General features: G+C 37.9%; 1 protein-coding gene across 1 annotated transcript in view; it reads right to left on the bottom strand.

Moving 5' to 3' along the window:
• LRP6 (LDL receptor related protein 6) overlaps positions 1-23728 on the bottom strand; it is a 138262-nt gene that overhangs the window by 100788 nt on the left and 13746 nt on the right. Inside the window, exon 2 of the mRNA XM_062007167.1 lies at positions 18384-18777. Within this exon, the coding sequence (XP_061863151.1) occupies positions 18384-18777 (394 nt within the window). The remainder of the gene's footprint in view (positions 1-18383; positions 18778-23728) is intronic.

The following is a 23728-nucleotide window of genomic DNA, read 5'->3' on the forward strand; positions in this document are numbered from 1 at the left end:
CCAGATGCCTGTTACTTTATATCATGTCCTAATTTGCCTCTAAACACAGGAGTTAAGCTTTCACTATATCAAGACTTGCACACAGGAACCTTTCCTTTGAGAGACTGTGCATTTATCTACACAAGTGGTTAAACAGTTTTTTAAGATTAAATTACATAGCACCTGACCCTCAACTAAAATATCAGATGCTAGGCTTCCTGACTTCATACTACCACCCCTCCTCAGGCTACGTTTAGACCTTTGCTATACTGAATGCCCACAGCTCAAGCCCTTAAAGATGCCAAACCATCAATTAAACACTCCCCTAAGCAATTGCCTATTCTAAGTTCTGTGCAGTGTTGAGATCTTTAAACTATCACCTATATGCTTAAAGACAGAGGAGGAATATTTTGCTTATTAACAAGGCCACACATATTCCACAACAGCCATTTTTAGGTTCTACAAAAGTAACAGGCAAGCTGGACACTCACAAATGGGTCCTGATGCAATGCAGTCACGAGTGCTGAGGGAGCTGGCTAATGTTATTGCTAAGGTGCTCGCCATCATTTTTGAACAATCATGGAGCACAAGTGAGATGCCTGAGGACTGGAGGAAGACTAGTGTCATTCCGGTCTTCACAAAGGGCAAGAAGGACAACCAGGGAAACTACAGGCCAATCAGCCTTACCTCCATCCCTGGAAAAGGTGATGGAATAGCTCATCCTTCGTGACAACACTAAACACACAAAGGAAAATATGGTTACTGGGGGGAGTCAATGTGGATTCTCCAAGGAGAAATCCTGCTTACTCAACCTGAGAGCTTTCTATGATGGCAAGACTAGCTGGCTAGATGAGGGGAGAGCAGTGGATGTCATCTACCTGGACTTCAGCAAGGCTTTTGACACCATCTCCCTTAACATCCTCATAGGAAAACTCAGGCAGTGTGGCTTGCATGAGTGGATGGTGGATCAAGAGTTGGCTGAATGACAGAACCCAGAGGGTGGTGATGAACAGAGCTGAGTCAATTTGGAGGTCTGTAGCTGGTCGGGTTCCACAGGGATCGGTTCTGGGGCCAGTCTGATTCAATATCTTCATCAATCATGGATGAGAGGACAGAGTGTACCCTCAGCAAGTTCACTGATGACACCAAACTGGGAAGACTGGTTGATTTCCCCAGAAGGCTGTGCTGCCATTCAGCAGGATCTTGATCGGCTTGAGAGTTGGGCAGAGAGGAACCTCAGAAGGTTCAACAAGGGAAAGGACAACTCCATGCACCAGTACAGGCTGGGGGCTGATCTGCTGGAGAGCAGCTCTGCAGAGAAAGACCTGGGAGTTCTGGTGTACAGCAAACTAAACACGACCCAGCAATGTAGCCTCATGGCCAAGAACGCCAATGACATCCTGGGATGCATCAGGAGAGCGTGGTCAGCAGGTCGAGGGAGATTCTCTTCCCGCTCTACTGTGCCCTGATGAGGTCTCATCTGCAGTCCTGTGTCAAATTTTGGACTCCTCAGTACAAGAGTGATAGAAAACTTCTGGAGAGAGTCCAGTGAAGGGCTGGACTCCACATAATCAGGAGACTGAAACATCTCTCTTAACAATGAAAGGCTGCAAAGTCCTGGGTCTCTTTAGAGAAGAGAAGGGAGAGGGGAGAGGGGAGAGGGGAGAGGGGAGAGGGGAGAGGGGAGAGGGGAGAGGGGAGAGGGGAGAGGGGAGAGGGGAGAGGGGAGAGGGGAGAGGGGAGAGGGGAGAGGGGAGAGGGGAGAGGGGAGAGGGGAGAGGGGAGAGGGGAGATCTTATCAATGGTTACAAATACTCAAAGAGTTGGTGTCAAGAGGATTGGATGAGTGTTTTGTTTCACTTTTTAGCACTCAGTGACAGATAATGGGACAAAAGCTAGAACACAGGCAGTTCCACCTGAACACAAGTAAAAGATTCTTTATTATGAAGGTGGCAGACCCCTGGCACAGGCTGCCCAAGGAGACCGTAGAGTCCCCTTCTCTGGTGTTTTCAAAACCTGTTGAGACACGCTTCAGTGTAGCCTGATCAAGATGGACCTGCTTTAGCACAGGGATTGGACTAAATGACCCCTAGATATCCCTTCCAATCCTGTGATGCTGTGAATAGCCTTCTGCAGAGAAACATCATTTCACAACATACCTCTATGGTCTAGCTCAGAAATCATCTACAACTATGTAACACAACCCAGCCATAAGGATATGCAGCACTGCCTTACCGCTGCAGACCCTATGCGATCTCCCACTGCTTGCTCAACTGCAGTGCCTGTGGAGCTTTCTTAGCACTACGAGGTGGTAAGATCAAAACACCAGCTGCTTGGCTGCAATAGTTTTCTCCATCCTCAAAAATCAGAACACTTAAGACTCAGATGAAAGGGGAGACACTTTGCATTTCGTAAAGTCACTGTCTTCAAACTGCCCTGGCTTCAGCCTGAGGACTCTAGCTCCTTACAGCCTACGCAGATCAAACCTAGGCATCTCACACATGGAGTTGGTCAGTCAATTCTACACAGCTAGAAAGAGTTAGTTGAGCAGTTCTGTGCCATGGGCACACACAAAACCTCTAAACACTGCCTGATCAACCAAGTGCACAAGACAACAGATGGCTTCAAGTGAACTTTTGTTCTCCTAACAGTTATCATTTCCATGTGTTGTTATACACACTATTCACACAGTCATTCAAAAAAAAAAAAAAAAAAAACCAAAAAAAACCCCAAAAAAACCCAAAACACACTATATTCTATTTAACTGTTTCTATAGAAAAAAAAAGCTGTGGGTTTTTTTTTTTTTTAAAGCACCTAAGTCACTATGAACAAATACCCCATTACAGCACATTTACCCCGCTCAGACACCTTGGAAATTGTGACAGACTTAGGAAGACAGTTTTGTAACTGAGTACACACAGTGTTACCACTAAACTGCCAATTCAATTGAATGATATTTTTCTTCTGGAAGTGACAAGTATTTGTCTGTGGAATCATTCATCTTACTTCTGCCAACATATTTTGCCCACTCTTGCACTTCTGAAGAGACATGAAGGCAAATAAAAAGAACTGCTTCTCTAAACAATTCATCCAATGCACTCTGAAACATGTCAAGAGTGACAGAGATACAACACTACAATGTAGATTAAAGGCTGAGAAAGCAGAGAAACTCCTTAAAAAGTGACTGGCAAAACTTTGTGTCATTTTATGACATGCAAAACCAATTCTCCTGCTGACAAGAAGAATAGCAGTAAAACATTTTGGTTGCAAAAAAGTAGTAGAAAGGAGAAAAACGGAGGCTGATGGTCATGTGTTTTTACGGAAGACACTAATCAAGTCCATATTGTCCTCGTTACTGGTCATTTTTATTTAAGTAAGAACCTCCTATCTTTCCATTCTACTTTTACACTTTCCTACTTCAGTGGTTAGCACAGTGTCAGATGGAAACTTAAAAGTCAAACTTGTGAAGAGACCAAGACTAAAATAAACCAGAATTCTCAAAGAACCCACAGAACTCTTCCACTATCCAACTCCAGTTGCTCTTGCTAAAGGGCAACTCTGTCCCCCAAACCAGAAGGTTGTCCATTCTCACTACTTTCACTGTCAGACCAAAGAGAATTTCTCTTCTTTGAGAACTTCCAAGTGCCTCAACTCTTAAAGAGGGTAACAAATCTATCAGTGAAAAGAGGTCTTGGATAAATAAGACACTTAAGCTCTGAAATAAAACTGGGCATGGTCTTTCTTGTCAACAGTTCCTATTGCTCAAACACTGGATAACGTGTTGTAATTAAATTAACCATATAATACAGCATGTGAATTGCATAACTAAGCCCACAAATGCCTAGGTGGAGATTGTACCAGGCCATAAATTACCACTTTATTAACTTACATTCTTTCTTGTCATGCATAGAAACACAGCCACCTTAAAACAGTGTTGTCTTCAGTTACGCAAAAGAGGGTAATTCTAGGTAAAATGAAATTATTTAAGGTCAAAAGGTTTGTTCTGCACATAGTTTGCCTACAACTTTTTCTGTTGCGTCCCTGGATACAGCAATTGTTCATACAATTTCATGACTTTGGAGCCTTATTTTTTTTTTTTTAAAGACTGACAACTCTACAGTTTGCCACAGAGAAAAAGCCAAACTACCTCTATGAAGATTAATATACAGCTCTCAACAGTACTGAGAAAACAGATGTCAGAACTTAGCGATATCATCATTCCAGAGGGACAGGCTAAAATGAAGAAACAAGTCATGTAACATCTTCAAGGACAGTCCCATAGATTTTTCTTACTGTTCCTAAAATAAGGAGCTCATAACTTCTCTACCAGAAAAACATTAGACCAGCACTCATTGAACATATGTTTGACAAGTTGTGTCTTATATTCATGTGAAATTCTTGACCATGGTCACGTTGAAGCAAATTTATCTAGAAGCAACATAGAACTGTGAAAATATCAAGTTTCACAGTTCAGCAGAATAATATATTTGATGTTGGGGTCTGGACTATAATGAACGTTATGGAGTTAGACAAAGAAAGTTAGCAGTTCATCTTTGAATCGCCTTCAGCAGCAGAAAAAGAAAAGAATGCCGATGCGACAGCAAGCTTAAGCAGGGAAGAAACCTAAACTATACACTATAACAGAGGCAAGGTCAAAACACGATGACAGGATAGAGCATTCAATTCAGAATTGTGTGATCGCATGTATGTGACTAACAAATTGCAACATATGTAACTAACAATAGTATAAAGTTAAGTAAAATGTAGGGTAAGCATAACCATAGTCTAGTGTGAGAGAAAACTAACTGAAGACCAAATAGATGTGAGGTGTTATTTTAAGCACAATAAGGTTGATGTTTTAAGTACAATAAGGTTGGTATTTTAACACAATGAAGTTGGTGTCTAAGTTGTTACAAAAGTGAAATCTTGAGGCCTTATGCATAGCGTGTGATCCTTAGTATTAACTAATTATCATGAATTGTAGCATGTATACAGCATTTGGAAAAGTATATATGTGATGATTATGTGGCAATAAAGTTGGAGTCAATGGACATCATATTGGTGTCTGGTCACTCCCGTCTTGCATAATGAAGAAGAACCCCTGCAATTCGCCAAGACGACGCATGTGCAAGAGAAAGAGGTAGCTCTTCTTCTCACTAAAAATAATAGAAATTATCAAGCACAGAATTAATGTGATACTTGTTCTTAACACCTAGGTTATGCACTTTTCAAATATTTATCAGTTCAGTTTTATAAACTTGATTTGGTATATCCTTACAGAGGGGAGAGCAGTCATCTCTTAAACATGATGTTGGTGTTTGTTCATTTAACATTTCATTCATTTGTTTATTTAACATTTCCCTTTACCATCTCAAGGGAAAAAAAAAATAAAGTTGATATTTGTCATTTCCTTAAAAGAAGTTTTATGTAGATTCTAGATCCTGCACAAAGATAACAATCATTTAAATCTGGACACTGGAATGCTACTAACTCTCTTCATGCAAAACCAGTTTTCGACCTAAGCAGTATACTCAACACTGCTATGGCAAAATAATTATTAATGCTATGACTTTATCTGTTTGAGCTTCATGGTCTACCACAACAATCCAGGCTGAAAAATCAGGCAGTTCACAAATCAGATTCTAAGAACCATCTTAAAGATCCTTTGGAAAACAGAGCTTCAGAAAGAAAACCATTTGGAAGCCACTTTCCCAGAAGATAAGTTTAATGATTACATTACATACACAAGAAGTGGAATGTAAAGCATACGATGAAAATTGAAAGTCAGAAGAGTGAAAGGTGTACATGGTGGGGAAAAAATACTGTCAGGAGAGATAGAGAATAATAAGAAGAAGAAAGGCACAATCACATAAATTAGATAATCTTGATAAACATGTGTTTTTAAAAAAATCTCATCTTCCTCCACTTAAAAATGCAAATATTTGCTTCTAAGTATCCTTTTTAATGTATAAACTTCACTGAGTGCATCTGTTTTCATAATACTATTCACTTTTCCATTAGTACAAAATTAATTTTAATTTTTTAAAATATATTCACTTCACTTTATAGCTAACTGGCTTTGCAGATTCTTCCCCTGGCACAAAAGAAGTTTTTTTCTTACTTGAGCAGGCAATTTGTAAATTCAGGAATTGCAATCCTCAAACCAACTCAGTCTTGGAAATCAACAATAGAAGAGTCTTATGCCAAATCATCTATGAGCAGGAGCCTAAGATTAGACCTCTTAGTATGTAATATGACGGGCAGCACTCAAGTCAAGGTACATGTAATAAGTATGTATCACTTACTTGATTTCAGAAGTGTTCTTTTAAAGCCTATTTAATTTTTCAATGTAATTTTCTTTCATCTAGTATTAAATATAGGACTTCAGCTAGTCTCCTTATGAAAGAGTTGTCTGGTAGCTTTCCCCAGTATGACAAATTTTACTTCTCATTTTCATTGCTTTTAGAGTATCTTAAGAAGTATCCCTCTCCTTGGTCTTTTAGTCCCTCCAAAAATATTGATAGCCACTTGAATGTCTTTGCCCCAGTACCACAAATTGCTTCTAAGTATTCAGCCTGGGTCCTGCAAAATGTTCCAAGTAAATTTTTAATTTTGAATAAGCAGTCCTGTCAAGATCAGAGTACTCACAAGTAACATATGCTTATGAGAGTCACCAGATAAAAGTGTGAAGGCTTTAGACTCTGGAAGATCTACAACCAAACCAGGTTTTTCTGTAACTCCCTTCAGTTGTTAATGAGTTAACTGTCATAACAGATTACAGACGCTTCTTATTTGTACATTGATAACAGTGTATGTACTGTTAAGGTTTACACTGGTGAACTCTACAGATAAAATATGCATACACACACTTAAATATGTCAACAGCCACATGCATCCATATGTGGGCAAACATAATGTAGCCCACCATCTTTACAAAGTCACATCTCTCAATTCAAATTTTGGCGGAGGTTATGTATTTCTGGAGTGCCACATGTTGAATTCTCTAAGACAGCTTTTAATATGCCATTTATAATGAAGATGAAGGGAACAGAAAAGATTTCACAAACCATGCAGGTGGTGGAGGGGGTGGGGGGAAGGGTCCCAACCTACGTAAACCCACACGCTGTCATGTTGTGTGTTTTGGAGAATCACAGAAGACAATACTTTCACAGCCACACATGAGAAACTAAGCTCACAAGATTTCAACTTTAGATTACTAGCAGTTGTTTGCAGAGGCCCAGGCTTCAAAAGAAGAAGGGTGACAAAGAACTTAAATAGGAACCAGAGCTCAAAAATCTTAATTCCCACCCTGTTGCATGGGTGGCCCTTTGGCATCTGTAATCCTATTCTCACTGAAGAAAATGAGAAGACAGCCCCCAGATGACCATAAAGCCCATCAAAACTCAAAAAACACAGAGCCTTTCTCCCAGTCATTACTTGGCTCCATTTCAGGTATGACATTTAAAAGTTGATGCATAGAAGTCCTCTATATTCTGACCTGGGTTTTCTTTTTTTAACTATCATTAGCTAATCATCTGTCTGAGACCAATTGATAGCATCTATAGCATCTATTTTATACAAAGGGGGACACAGAGATGACAGAACATGCAACAATAGGGCATGGGTCACAGTTTATAGGGAATCTGCCCCAAACAGAGGAACTTAAGAGGAGGAATGAAAAGCCCCTACTCATGTTTCACAGTTATCCACAAGACTGCCCTTTGGCTATTTACTGAATAGTAAGCAAAATGCTCTGGTTATATACACTGAGATTTCAGGATTTTTATGAGACAAAATGAAATATATTAATGTCAAGAACTCTGTTTAGGAACTCAGTTTTCCAAGTCTCATTTCTGCCTTGAAATAGTAGAGCATTTTCTTATGCAAGGAGAAAATTTTTCTCCAGTTAAGTAACAAATTTCTGTCAAACCTCAAAAACATATTGTACTTTCATGCTTGCATAGTATCCATCTCTTTAAATCCAAATTTGGTTAGCAGCTATAAAACGCTGATTAGGACTATATAATTTATTTAATGCTAAAGCTTTTAGTGGTTATGAGCAGCAATCAGACTTTTACTACAACACATCTCTGGCTTTGCTGTTGACTACTTGACCAAGACATTCTGTTCCTGCCAGCTACATGACAAGCGCTGGCTTGGAATATCACATCCAGCAATTCTCCTTTTCAGCCAAACAACTACTTTTAAGCACATCTAAGGGGTCAACAGAAATTCTCAGTCAGAACCTCCAGTCATCACTTTTGGCCAAAACAAGCACATTATCAAATGCTGTTTAAAACAGAGTCAAGGCATTGCAATAAATTTTATCAGTAAAGCACAGTAAAGTCTATACACAACCCCTACTTTATACAGGTAACAGGAGATTCATGTGAAATGTCACAATCAGGTGAAGCATCGGTTTACCAACATACACGGACACAATAAAGCCAGACAACTCTGGACTGTTACCAACTGCTCAAGTTCCATCATATCAAGTGTTTACACTAAAAAACTAGGCAAGTTTTGTTCTACACATCCAAAACCATTCTTCCAGGATCTTCTTAACAGTTTGAGACTTACTAGAGCCCACTACTTTATAAACTGCCTATACATCAAGTAATTTCCCCCTCACTCTTAATTTTTACCTCAGACTAACCAGGGTTACATACAGAGCTAAACAGGTATTTCACAGAGAGATTTCTTTTTTTAATAGACACAAGAAAAACGCATGATGAAAATAAAAAAAAAAGAAATATCAAATAAGCAACTTTTATTCAAACTTACACAGAAGTCGGACAGAGTTTAGGCAATAAGAAATATTTTTATCCTACAACAAATAGATGCATTCTATTAAAAGAACTTTTCACCTGAGGACTGAAGATATTTCTGTACATTACTACAATACATAGAAGAAAAAAAAAAATCACACAAGCTTAACTTGCCATATATTTTTCTTTAATTTTAGGGTAATTGTTAACAATCCACTAAAAGTAGATATCATACTTATCCTTTGCATAATAAAAGTAAATTTCACATAGCTTTATTTAGAAAAAAAAAAAAGCTCTCCGACTTAACATTGCTCTTGGTTGCATAATCTCCTGCCTTTACCACTTCTTGGTTGAAGTGACAGAGAAAACTTAATACGAGTAATACTTTGTGCTGAAACATGAAATTAAGATGTAGATGTGAGAAACGACAAGGTTCCCATGAGAAATGAAAAAGTTAAGTATGTGTTAAACAACCCTGGGGAAAGAAAGCAGGAGGGGGAGGGGGGGGAAAGACAGAGGCCCAGAATGGATGCTGACATTAAAAAAAAGAGATTTAATTAGAATCCTTCTAATACCAAGCGTTAAAGTCCAGAATATGTGTTACTACTCCTTACATTTCTATTCATCAGTCCCAGGGAAAAGGTTTGCCACATTTATGAAGGTTTGTTGCTTTGGACTTGTTTGAGGGGTTTTTTTTGTTTTGGGGGGGAGGAAATATTTTGAGGGCTGGTTTGTTTGTTTCTTAGGTTTTAAATGTACAATACAATTAGAATGTTTCAAGTATAAGATACAATTAACTAGACACAGACACCCTAAATACATATTGCATTTACATTTTCACCCACACACATGCATTTAAAGCATACCATTTAAAATCTAGAGTGTAACTGAGCAACAGCATCATGGGCCCATATGAAGTGACTCTACTTCACAAACAAGGCTCAGGTTTTTCTATTGCTTTCTGTTACTAGGAAATACCCACAACTGGGCCAGATCTTTTAAAAACAGCCTGGAAGAGGAAGTCTTCTACAGAAGAAACAGACCAGAAATTCACCACATACACTACAGTTATACAACAAAGGGTTAAAAGTAGCAATTCCTTCTCCAAGCATCAAATAGAAATCCAAAGCACCAACTTCTCCTTCGTTCACTCTCAGGTCTTTTATATGTGGATCTTAAAATGATAGATTGTACCTATTCAGATACAGGCCAAGCTAACTACCCTGGCAATGTTGACTGCAATGTGAACCATCTTCTCTTGTCCTTGGGTCACCACTCAGGTTTTAGAAACACTTACTTAGGTATTTTACTAGGTCATCTCACAATTTATGGCTCTGCTACAACCTCCCTTCTTACTAGCTGCACTGTGAAAGCTGTATTTGCTCAGCATGCTCTGTACAATTATTGCATGACATTTTATCTGACAACTCTACAGAGAAGACAGTACTGAGATGCACTCATTCTCCACTGGCATAGTCTTATTTTTTCCAGGAATGCAGCCAAATAAAGATGGTTCTTCTATAGACTTTTTTCTGTGTTAATCATGCTGAATTTTCATACAGCTGAGTGCTCTGATTTTCATTTTTTAAACAAAACTTGAGCTGTAGATTATTTAAATAACATTATTAGTCTGTTTTAAATCATGCTAGCCAGTGGATTTATCAGCTTGTTTCAGGAAATGAGCCAGAAATCAACCTTTTTTTGTCAACAACACAAATCCAACGATCAGGGTAAAGGTGACTTTCTAATCCATTTTCTACAACATAGATCAAAACCTTTGGTCTACAGTTTGGACCAAAGTTTAAGCTCTAACATGGCCATATTTCAGTCACTCTCCAAAGCACTGGGGGGAGGGGAAGGGGTGGGAAGGGGACAACAGAGAAGGAGGGAATGACACACCTGCCCTCAATCAATCAACCTTACCTTGAAATGAGAAAAACTAAGATTCTTCTTCCTCAAACTTTCCTCCCTTTCATCTCCACAGGCCCATGAACAAACAGACTCAGTAACAACAAAGCCAGACACTACCATGCTTCCCTTACACTGCAACTCAGGATGAGTCTACATGGTACGTAATTCTGCTGCAATTGCACTTGCTGGGTGTACACTGTGGTGTCCAATATATGTCAGCAAGAACTGCGAGTATAATCTCAGCTTATGGTAGAAAGTATGTTTCTGGCAGTGAAGCATACTTAGAAAGGCAAGAAGATGATCATAGGATGAAGAAATTAAGTTTTAAATACTGCAATGGGTTGTATTTGCTAGTTCTGCCAATACATTTCTTCCTGCACAGATCACAGACACACATTTTCTGTAAGGCTCATCATGATTTCTGAAAAAAATCTCCTCTAAAATATCCTGCTTCAAAATAGTACAGAGGTTACAAGGAAAACTTTTCCCTAAGATGAAGTATAAAAACAATTTCTTGAAGCAATTTGCAATTCTGAGTCAAAAGCAATGGTTTTAGTGAGGAATTGAAAACTCTTTATTGGATGTCTTGGATTCTGAAGTAATGACTTCTTGACAAACATTGTCAAGTTACGCAAGTTATATTTTGGGGAGAGAAGGATTATTAGTTAGGTTGGTTGGGTTTTTTTTGTTTTTTTTTTCCACTCTGGTCCCTTTCCCAGAAATATCACAGACATTCCTTTAAAGCCACCCTGCTTCCTTACCAACAACGGTACTTTGGACTTCTCAAGCAATAACACAGAATAAACCATATATCAGATTATAACTCTCTGCTGTAAATTAATTTGGCCCTTTTGAGTTCCTGTTAATACATATTAAAACTTGTTTTAGGATTATTTTCATTTTTAGAAGTAAGTGAACAAATAGTTTTTTAATTAACATCTAGCTAGTAATCATAGAATCACAGAATGGTAGGGGTTGGAAGGGATCTTTAGAGATCATCTAGTCCAACCTCCCTGCAGAAGCAGGTTCACCTAGATCAGGTCACATAATGCTTATTAGAAGTACAAAATCATCATTTTAAAAATCATTTTCCCTTGTGTTCACTCAACATAAAGCTTCATTCAAAATGCTATTAGCGAAAACTTGTTTGTTCACAATTTATTTTTTAAACACAACAGGTTTTCATAGTCTAGACTTCGATGCTAAACTATAATTGCAGGGACTGAAAATGCAGATAAGTAAAAGCATGCCCAAAGACTCATCAGCAGAGATTATTAAAGCACATCAGAAATTACTACCTCAGTCTAAATACTTAGTTTTAACTTACTAAAAAACACTGCATACAATTTTCTGAATTATATATTGGTACTTCACAGCAAATGACTTAAAGTTTACTAATTCTTACCACCCTTATCAGTGCAGCACTGAGGTACATGGTACAGGACTGGCCCAATCATCCTCTTGAATGTTCCCTTAAATTGTCAACCATTGTCACAAATTGTCAGACCATCATTTGATGTACCATATTCACACACCTCACACCGTATTCATATGCCTCATCCATTGGAACAAGTCCAAAACTAAACACAAAGCCAATGAACTTCATATTTTGACAAACTCTACAGTGTTTCAAGGTGCTGCTATCTTACAGGGATGTTGGAAGAAGAGAAAGAATAGCCTTCAACTGATCCAGTCCACAAGCTTGCTTTCTAGCCCAAGCACTGACTGAAAGAGGTGGGGATAAGAGGCTATTTTCAAACTTGCCTACAGCTACAAGCATGTACAACTTTAAGACATCTCAGTGTAAGAAAAACATTTGTCCTGCACAAATCAATTCTGTGCATTCTCATTAGATTTCTAACAAGCCATATCTCTTCGATCTCCTTTTACAAAGAGTAAAAATAGGCAAAACTCCTGAAAAATAAAGAAAATATATTACTGAATATCTTCCTCCAAGATCTTGACAACTTCTGGAAGCAGGGTGAGGACAGGCAGTGAGGGGCAGTAACATCTAAAACCAGCACAGCCAGATTTACAAGAGAGGTCACCTCTCCAGGCCTTCACTCTATTTTAAACATGTATGTTTCTGGTTACTTTCTGGTTACCTTCCTCTAATTCCTCCTTCAGCTGAGGTCAAACGAGAGGAGGGGAAAGAAACTAACTTTTTGAGCTGTGCAACAAAATGATACCTTTACAATTTTAGCATCTAGCCACATGGAAGTATCCTAGCATCAGGCTGCAAACCAGCATAGCATGAACCACATATGAGAAAGCTCACGCAAACCTTGCAAAGCTTTGTGAAAGAACCTTTCAAAATGAACTGGCTGTCAGTGAGATTAAAACAAAACAAATCTCCAAAAACTAGAGTCAATAGTCAATGCTATTACTAGTGTCTGATCTCATTCCTGGAAAGCACAAAGATCTTCATAGGACCTAAAGTCAAACTCCACACACTGTATACTTCAAAATTAGAGGGAATTACAGTAGCTCTGGTACAGAAGATGGCAAGGATATTTCAGATGCCATACCAGCATCTTGCAGGATGAAGTACGACTTTGCACACTCTTGCATTTTGAATCATGCAGCATTATCCTGGCCTAGGCAATATTTTCCAATAATTATAGCCTCCTTGCCCAGATTCAGTTAACCCAACAGTCCCTGTGCACATACTAGTGACACTGGTACTGCATTTTATATCTTCCAAGAGTGACATGAAGCTCAAGAGCCAAGGCAGGTCACTCCTGATGCTGTGTCATCCAGACAAATGGTGCAATACTACTGCAATTGTTTGTGTTAGCTTCACTATCTCTAAGTCACAAAAAAAAAAAAAACCCTTTTTGTCTAATATCCTAGCTGTTATCAGAATTTAGTAATGTATTTGCAACCAGCAACATCTTCTGACCAGCTGGGCCTCCTTAGGTGAAGAAAAACTAAATATACCATACAAATCTATGTGCCAATACCACAGCAGTCTGTAGATTGGATATCAGCCTAATACTTATATACAAGACGCCTTAAAACCTCAATATGAACTCCTTACTGCACAGGCTAGGCTATACAGCAAATGATTAGCTGAGTGCACTATCTGCTGCCTGTGATATACATTTGTCTCAGCAGAGGAGATGCAGAAAGATTTTCAGCCACAAGTAATCTGCTCAAGGGAGAGGTGGTATCAAGAGAAGCTGTGAAGCTAACTACTCAGTTATTTGCATTATTTGACAAATTTACATCTAAGGTGCCATCTTACATAACATTAACTTGCATGTAAACAAAAAACCCTTCACCAAACAGATGAATTTACAAATAAATTCTGATATTTTTCCTTCATTTTAACCATGTTTTTTCTCCAAATCAAAGACATTGCAACAGTTATTAGAACTGTCCATTTTCCACTCCTTACACTGTTGCATAACATCTAGCACTCAGCAACACACCCAATCAGGCCCCAAGAGTCTTTTGTTACCATATGCAGATGTAAAGGTCTGTACTACAATGGCTTTTGTGCTTTACTTGCTCAGATGCAAGTTTCAACTGTCAAAGAAACGAGAAGTAGGTCTGTAAAGAAAGAAAGTACAGGCATTCCCTACAAAGGTTTTCCATTAAAAAGCAGACAAACAAATCAAACCAGAAAAATCTGCTGGGGAAGGGGTACACATTAAATCAGAAGGTCTTCCCCAACATGCAATGTACTTCATCCAGAAATCAACTTCAGCTGTCATAAAAAGTGTTGTTGCTCTTTGTACTCTAATTCCATTCATTAATTGAAAACCTTTACAACTTAAAAGCTTTACAAGAGTTTAACAATTAAGGTAACTCTAAAGAGTCACTTGATTTAAAACATGTCCTGAAAAGTAAGCAATTAGTCAGCACTTCTAGAAGCCACTTAAAATTCCCTTCGTGGTAAACTATACACTCCTAAGTGAGAAAAGCCCGTTAATTTTGATAGTATTACTTAAGAAGAAAGCTGATCAAGTTGTCTAAAGGGTAATTTTAGGGGAACTGTAACAATGATAATGAAGTCTCTTCACCGAGGACAAAAGAGGGCTGTCCAAATTAAAAAAAAAAACAACAAAACCACAAAAAACAAAAAAAAACCCCACAAGACAAATAAAACAGCAGTACAAATATACTGTACTACATTTTCAAGCATTACTTTCTCAAGAATTTGCATAGATAGGCATTTGAACTGCTGAAGCAGAAAATTCTCTTTTCCACTTGCTCAATTTTTATGTAAGCAGTTCCTAAATCTGGTGCTCTCCTGCACTTGATGGTCTAACATCTGGTCTTCCCCTGGCAAAAAGTCAACATTAACATGTTAAGAGTATGTGTTATTCTCAGCTGCTGATCTTAAGAGAGTCACATGTTTAACAACAGGTCAGGAATAAGCAGTTTCAGAAAGGATGCCTAGCACCAAGGAGCATTCCTGGAACTGCCCTGACTCAATTCAGAAGAAGGCTGAGGAAGCACTCAAATTTCCTTCCTCTTCAGCTGAAGTCCCTTCTTCTCTGTCCTGATATCCTCAGTAAAATGTTGTGTGTATCAGGACAACTACAACTAGAAAAAGTAAGGCAAGTTGTAGTTGTATGAATCTGAGAAATAAGACACTCAGATGTCAAAAAGTATGTAGGAGATGGCGAGCAAGACGAACCCAGACATTTTAGATTCTGATTACTTCCTAGACAAAAGTACTGGAATAAAAAAAAAAAAAAATCAGACTTGGCTGCTGTGTCTCAGTTACCAACTGAGAAATACTTTCTATTAGCAAATGCATTTGCATTTCTCATTATTGGTTACAGGCATGGGAACCAAGTCCAACTTCTACTGCAGTATTTCAGCTACAGATACAGCCTCACACACACAATTAACAGATGGTTTTGGCAGTAGTAGCAAAGGCTACACAAACCAGATATTCTTTAATCACCATTACTGTTGCTGTAATGTGCTCTGAAAGAGTCCAATCGTATTCCTCCAAACAATGACAAAAACACTGACTCGTGACCTTCAGAGAACAACCACTGAGTATCCTGCAACTGACAGGTTACTAAAGAGACCAGAGTGTTAGCAGAACATATAATTTTTTCTACATAGGACACTGCCAAGAAAATTTATTAATCAGTACTACATATTTGTGCTAACATATACTGTTCTTAAAATTTCATGTCAACACAGATATTCTCATGTTTTTGTTAAGATACATATTTTCATTAAGACAGATACATATGTTTGTATATACAAGCACAGAACACGCAAACAGTGTGCCACTTAAATCAACTTGATCATTAAGTACTTAATGTATCCTAATTGAGATCAACTACATTTAACAAACAAACTTGAACTTATGGGTAATGATAACTTTAGTGTAAATTTTGCTGCTAAATCATCTATCTGAAGGAATTGCAAGAGTTTGCAAAATGGTATCTGGAATAACCATCAAGTGAGTGAGCACAATAGGAGATGGAGTGAGCTGCATGAAAATGAGAGGAGTTTTTGAGTTTCCAAGTTTCAGATTTTGTTAACTGTTGTTAGATTCTTTTATGGCTTATTCCTACCACTGTCTGCCAGGCAACAGTGTGAAATCAAAAGACACTTACAGGGATAAAAATATGTAAATATTAGTGAAAGAAGCACACATGAAGAACCGTTTGGGGACTTGGTTCTTAAAATAGTGTGGGGTTTTTTATATCCTTGCGCTAATGCCACCCTTCCACCTATGATTCAAAAGCTTTGGAGGAAGCTCTGAAATGTAACCAGATTCACTGAAAGCTGAGAGGGTTTCTGTCATAAAATAATTAAATTTTTGCAATTTCAATATGGTAAGACAGAAAGTGGATATACTACTGTACTATCTTCCAAAAGTACAGCCTTCATTTAACTTAGAAAGTAGCCTCTACAAAGGTTTAGAAGAAAAAAAATATTTGTCCTTTTGTCCAGTTACAGACATTGAAGGATTTTTCTTCCTTTGGTTTTTTCTTTAGCTTGGGGAAGGAAGGGTGGTGTTTGGGTTTTTTGAGTTGTTTTGATTTGTTTTAAAACTCAGCATATTGAAGTGTTTACTCCTACTGCTTTAACAGATCATCAGTATGGAAAAAGTTACAAGTTGACTTTACCTTTGATCTATGTAATTTTCTTCTTGTAGTCTCCTCTGTGTAAAGTATTATGAAAGAGTGCAAGAGTATGCAATCATTTCGTTTTGATCACTGAGCACATTACTGCACATATTCGAAAATACAAATCCTCTTCTAAAAACGACAAACTGGTTTGACAACAGCTGTTATTCCTACCTAATGAGAACCTCTGTCTCTGGCTACAAGTCAAATCAAAAACACTTTGACTGTGGTTTTCATCCCTTTCTCTCTCCATTTTGGAATAGCGGGTGGAAGGGGCATGAGTCTTACATCTTTTCTTGCATTCTTAGATATTTTTATATTCTAATAAAGTTAAACTAATGCTATAGTTACGTCCAATTTATAAGTTGTAAAGACATTGGAAAACCATAAAACCATCTTTTTGTTACTTCCAAAACTGGAAATATAAGTAATGTAAGAGAAACATCTTTCCTGTTTATATATTGTCAAAGGCCTATCAAAACTGTGAAATGAAACATTCAAGATAGGGTATTTCTACACAGTTCAGAAAAGAAGCCATGTTTTACAAAGAGACTTTCTTCTTTCCGAGGAAGAGACCCAAACACACAAGTTCAATGAATTATAATGCAAAGAGGCTGCAAACGGCTAAAACAGCCCTCATCTTTCCACAGAAACAATGCATTGATTTCTCCCACAAAAAAAAAGTTGACTGAAAAACATATGTGAACTGGTAGCACAATAGATTCATTTTGTTTCCTGAACAAGGAAAAAAAAGATAGTATAAGTAAGAGCTGTACTACAGATTAAAAGAAACTATCAAAAGATTACACAGCATCAAAGATTTTCAATTAGTCATTCACTTGGCAGAGCAATCACTTCATCACAAATGACTACCTATGGGGTAACCTCAAGCTAGTCATTTATGTAACATCACCAAAAACACCACTCAATTTAGCCAATCACATCTTTGTCCCAAAAAGAGAACAAAAATATTATACTGTAAGTCACATCCAGGGACTAAAATGAGAGCTGCAAAGAATTAGACCTGTTCTAGCATACAATAATCCAAAACACAGGACTTTTTTAAAATAGAAGTTCCCTTAAGGGTGGGAAGAGGAAACCTTCTGTAAATTTTCTGATTAAGTGCTAAAACATATCTCATTGTTACTAACACAATGTACCAATTTCTCTAATTTCTTATGCTGTTTTAATAAAGCATAAATATCTGCTGTTTCAATAAAGCAGAAATACGAACAATGAATAAATCTCAAAAAAAATCCACTACTTGACACTGCAAAGAGATACAAAAGCCTGTCCAAACAGTTGATGACCTTTCAACCAAATTATATCAGATTTTACATTAGAACTTCTCCATTTCTGTTCATCTTCTGCTCTACTGCCAAAATAAGTTTCCAGTGCCCTTTCTGCCTAGTTGATTCCTAGTTGTTCAAAAATCAATACAAATGCAATTCCAAAAGCACAAAATATTTTCAAACCACACTAATAGAAAGAGAAACAAATAATGCAATATGGCTTAGGATAACTTTGACAACAGTACCATCATTTACTTTAAGCAATGCAAACAGGAAATAGCAGAAATGTTAGTATTTGTAATGATTTTGTTTTAACAAAGACTTACCCTCTTGCAGGATCTAAGGCAATTGCTCTGGGTTGGTCCAACTCTTGCCAAAACAAAACTTTTCTCAGTGATCCATCTAAATTAGAAACTTCAATCCGATTTGTTTCAGAATCTGTCCAGTATAACTTCTCTCCCAGCCAGTCACATGCCAGACCATCAGGTGACAGCAGTCCAGAAATGACCACATTCTGTACACTCCCGGATTTATTGAATTCTGTTCGTTTAATGGCTTCTTCACTTACATCACTCCAGTATATCAATCCCTTGACGAACACGAAGTCCACTGCTGCTGCATCCTCTAAGCCACCTACAATCACTGTGGCGTTCTCCTTCCCGTTTGCAGCATCCACCAGTCGCAGATCACGTCGGTTTGCATACAGCAACAGTGGGGCAGCTTTAAATGGGAGAAATAAAGGGGTGAGGGGACAGAGAGATGCATTAATACCACTCATATTAAGCATAACTTGCACTATGATGGTTCTTCAGGCAATAGCTACTAATTTAAGAAACTTTTTTTTAAGTAAAAAAAGAAGGGACATGTTGAAAAGCACTGTCTCAAAGCCTTTCAACAGTGCTGCAACTCAAGATAGTAACTTTGTAGCAGGCAGCTTATTATTTTGGGATGTGCATTATTAAAATATGATTAAAGAAGAAGGGAGAGAGTAAAGAAAACAGAGGTCTGAAGTGCCCAAATGACACTGTTTTATAGAGAAGGATGCTTAAATAAGAACCTGACAGACAAAGCAGTTGGTGTGGCCCACCTGAGCAAAGACTCTTTCTTCTTTTTTTTTTTGTTACACTTTCTTAATATACACTCCACTTCTATAAAATCATAATTCCTGTCAAGCTATCAAAGCCAGCAGTGTGTTGATATTCTCTAAATATTATATTTCTCAGACATTTTACATATAATACATAAAAATACAAAATTCATTGCACAGCATGAGACTAATGTTGTTTTAGAGTGTTGATGTTGGCAGAAGGTAGAGAGAAAAATATATCTATGGGAATGAACAACACCAAGTTCTTTCAAACTCAGCTTTACCATTCTTATTTAGTTATCTAACATAATACCTTTACTTTATATTCTTTATTTGCCCACTCTTACCGTTTTGCACAGTTGGTATATTTTTCATAGCCAACACTCAAAATGACTAGTGAAAAGTAGTAACCGTGAAAACAGCTTCTTGAATGTAATATGGCTGTTAAATTGTCCTTAACCACAAGCTACATATATAACACTATAAAAATTCCAGCCTTATTCCTGCTCCAATAGTAGTTTAAGAAAAAAATATTTCAATTGGATAAAGCAGACAATCACATCCTTTTAAACCCACTACCAGAAAACATTTCTATCTTTTCCTGTGTTTACTCAGGCACTGTAGTAATAGAGCCGTACAGGTACACTTAGACATAATACTATGATTGGCATACTAAATACTCCTCTATCTGCCACCACACAAATTTAACAAAAATCTTGCAGACTTATTCATTAGCATAGGTGGGCACTTGAAACTTGCAGCAGAAGATAAGTCTTAAGTGACATTTATAGAATCAAAGATGTGGATTGTTGAATAACTGCCAGAAAAAGATAGTTACTTGTACAAGAAACTCACACTGAAATCATAAACACTAACACATTCTTCAGAAAACCCAAAAGCTAGTTTCCAAGATCAGACTACTCCCCTCATTATTGTAAAATTGCTTATCAAAGACAATGGCATACGTGTACACAGAGAAGCTGAAAGAACTAAGAAGTTCCTTAATTTGCCTCAAAATATATTCTGCTATGTGTGTTTGGAAACATTTTACTTTCTTTCCTCTTTTTTTCAAAAAATCTCAAACCACTAATTGTTTAGGCTGTCATCCTAATTCTATAAATACTGAAAAAAATTGATGTATGGCAATCTCTAGACAGAAAGACAATGAAATGGAGGAGGGAGGCCCACTTTGTTGGTTTTAATAATGCTAAATTTGTATTCTCCTCTCCAGAAAGTTAGTTTTTCTTGTCTGGCAAAACATTCAGTTTAAAGATTATATTTCCATCAAGAGGGAGTAGAGAAAGTGGAATCTTTATATTAAATAAGTTTATTACATTACCTTGCTAACTCCTTCCCTTCCTTGCGTAATTTCTCACTCCCTAAAGATTTTAAATTAATTACAGTATTTCCTGAAGTGCAGGTTGCTTATGACAACCACCTTTTTCAGAAAAAAAAAGTGTTCAATAAACTGAAAGTGTTAAAAATAGATAAGCAATAAAGCCCTCCATTTTTTAAACCATGCATATAATTGTAACCTGAAAAATCTAGTTAATAGCCAGCTCAGTGTCATCTAGTGCACCATGGGAAAGTGTGCAGCCAACTGTCAGAATGCTCTCTAATAAGAGAGCATGTCCAGCATTTGAAAAAAGGTAAATCCACGCACAAATGAGTACAGGCTCCATTATTATGTGCAACACGAAGCAAGAGTACCCATGCACACAGCATGCACTGAAGTGGAACACCAGGCATGTCAAGTGTAATCACCAAGGCCTGAAGGCACTGCTGAGCCTAACACAGCTGCATCGCATAGGTTATTCACTCCTTGCTGGAGCTCAGGTCTGGCTGAAGGAGACTAGAGAAAACGTCTTTTTCATGAATGATACAAGTTATTTGAATGATGGCTTAGAAGAAACACAGCTACATTCTAGGATGTGTGGTTTCATGCAGATTGATTCAAAGCTGCAACTTGCATCACATTTTGCAGGGCTGGCAGATGAGGATACGCAGCTTTCCAATTTGTTGCGACATTCACAAATGAAGCAAGTACCACCAAAATAATAACAACCAGGTTTGTTCCCCCGCCCTCTCCAACCCTTCCCAGAAAACACAAAGGCCTCAATATCCTAGAAAAGCCAATTACTGAAGTAAAAAGCCTTAGTACCTAGCATCATCTTTCCTATTTACTTGACTCAAACAGCAATGCTAAAAGGAAAACTGGCAGAAGATCCTATGCTGCTCCATATAATTCACATTATAAGAAGCATAAGACACTGAAAAGTTGTATTTCTTGAATAATACAGTTATGAACTATACTAATAGCTCCTTTCCAAGCTAGGCAATTATTTCGCAGTTTTAAGTTCTAACAAGGCAAAGAGGTACAACCCAGATTTTGATTTTAATTAATCAAAGCTGAACTCTTTATAAATGCTTCTATTTCTCTTTCTATAGACATCATAAAAATACATACTTCAACTGCAACAAACCATAACACATTGCAGAGTACCCATTTTTAAGAAGTAAAAGAAAAACACACCCATCCTGGAAATAAACAACTGAAACAGCCGTAAACATTACTACTTCCTTTATCACCTAAGAAGTCTACACATAACTTATCTTCTGATTACAGTACCAAATACATAGTAAAAGCTATGCTTAGCTATAAAATAAGCTTTTTTTTAATCACCAGCAGGAACAAAAATTTGCTTAGAGAACACAGAAGTAACACATTTGTACTGCAACAAAGATAATTTAAATCATGAGAAACTCCTGCCAATAGTAGGTCACTGAGCCTGTTACCTAACTCCAATATTCAGGTAACACCTTCCCTAAATTTATCCCATTCAATATTAAAATCCAGACACTGCTTTTTTTTGCCCTACCTTTACAACTAGAATTCTACATCAGCATCCTTCACCTTACCACCAAACTCCAGTTCTTGTACCAAATATTTCTCTTGGCTACAGCTCATCTCTTTTGCTAGCATACTGAAAGCTGCTAATCCCCAAAGTCTGGTTTCCCTAACACTTATTTACTTAAGTCTTGCTTTATACATCTGATTTGTAAACATCTAATACTGCCTTAAAAATTATACAGCTCACAGGGTGCAATGTGATAAACCAACATAAAAAGATTACCACTAAAAATGGTTATCCATTTTTTTGGTGTGTAAGTGGCTACTTTCGGCTGTCAGAATTTGTCCTGCTAGTCCAGAGGCTTTTTCCACAAGTTCCCACTTGCTCCCTTTCCACTTCAAATGATCCATGACACCTCTGGGTATCATGAGGTCAGTGTTACATTCAATATGCTCATTCTCTTTCACTAACATGGAATTTAGCCTGGTTAACACAATTGGCAGACTCTCATTTCCCAAAATCCCTTTTTTTCTCATTCCCAGATCCCATCAATTCTGTTCTACCCTCCCACTTAAGGGTCCCTCCCCAAGCTGATTCAAATCATCACATCAGCAAAACATCTGACTGAGTTAGCACGTAGAATCGACTCAAGAAGTGGTAAAGCAAACTCCAAAATAAACATAAGGCAATCAGCAGAGAGCTGGAAGAGAGAGCAGCTCTCCCCCCTTTCACTGGCAGCATACTACTTGTGCTCATAGGACTTCTGCCATACCATGGTGAGACCATGCAGGCAGCTAAACCAGCAGAAGACTAACATGCTCTCCCCAATCTGCCAAAAAGTAATTTTTACTCAGCCATCATCCAGAACCAGTTCAGAACAAAATGAGATAAACCTAACTACTAGCACACCAGGGAAAGGGTTCAGCTTTGACAAGTTAGTTGAACCAGATGTGTGTGAGCCTCCAGTTTAGAAATGGGACCTGCCAAACAAGAGGTAGCCACCATCAAGTATGGTAACTTGCCCCAGAATCCCAGTGTGGCTCAGTCAGTAATACTGTGCAATCACCCATGTTGTGGAAATAAATATTCATGCAGGAGTCCACTGGTAAGAAACCTACAGTTTACTACACATTGTAAGAAGACATCATTAGGCTGGGAAAACCAGAGAATAATAGAATGGTAGGGTTGGAAGGGACCTTTAGAGATCATCTAGTCCAACCCCCCTGCAGAAGCAGGTTCACCTAGATCAGGTTGCATAGGATCATGTCCAGGTGGGTCTTGAAGACCTCCAAGGAAGGAGACTCCACAACCCCTCTGGGCAGCCTGTGCCAGGGATCCCTCACCCTCACAGTGAAATAGTTCTTATATTTAAGTGGAACTTTTTATGTTCCAGCGTCATCCCATTACCCCTTGTCCTGTTGCTAGCTACTATAGAAAAAAGGGATGTCCCAAACTCCTGACACCCACCCTTTAGATATTTGTAAATGTTAATAAGATCTCCATAAAGAAAACTCCCTGTCTTCTAAAAGTCTTGCTTTTAAAGAACTCTGAGCATCTGAAAGTGAACTGATATTGCCAAATACTGCCACAAGGATGGCAAACAGGAGGACTGGAAAAGAGGAGACACATTGATGAGATGTGCCAAGCAAATACACACTAGTCTGGATGAGGCACAGTAATCAAAGAGGATTTGCCAGATGTGTTGATGGACGGACATGCACTCACAGTCAGT

The sequence above is a fragment of the Colius striatus genome, chromosome 1 (assembly GCF_028858725.1).
Source record: "Colius striatus isolate bColStr4 chromosome 1, bColStr4.1.hap1, whole genome shotgun sequence".
NCBI lineage: Eukaryota > Metazoa > Chordata > Aves > Coliiformes > Coliidae > Colius > Colius striatus.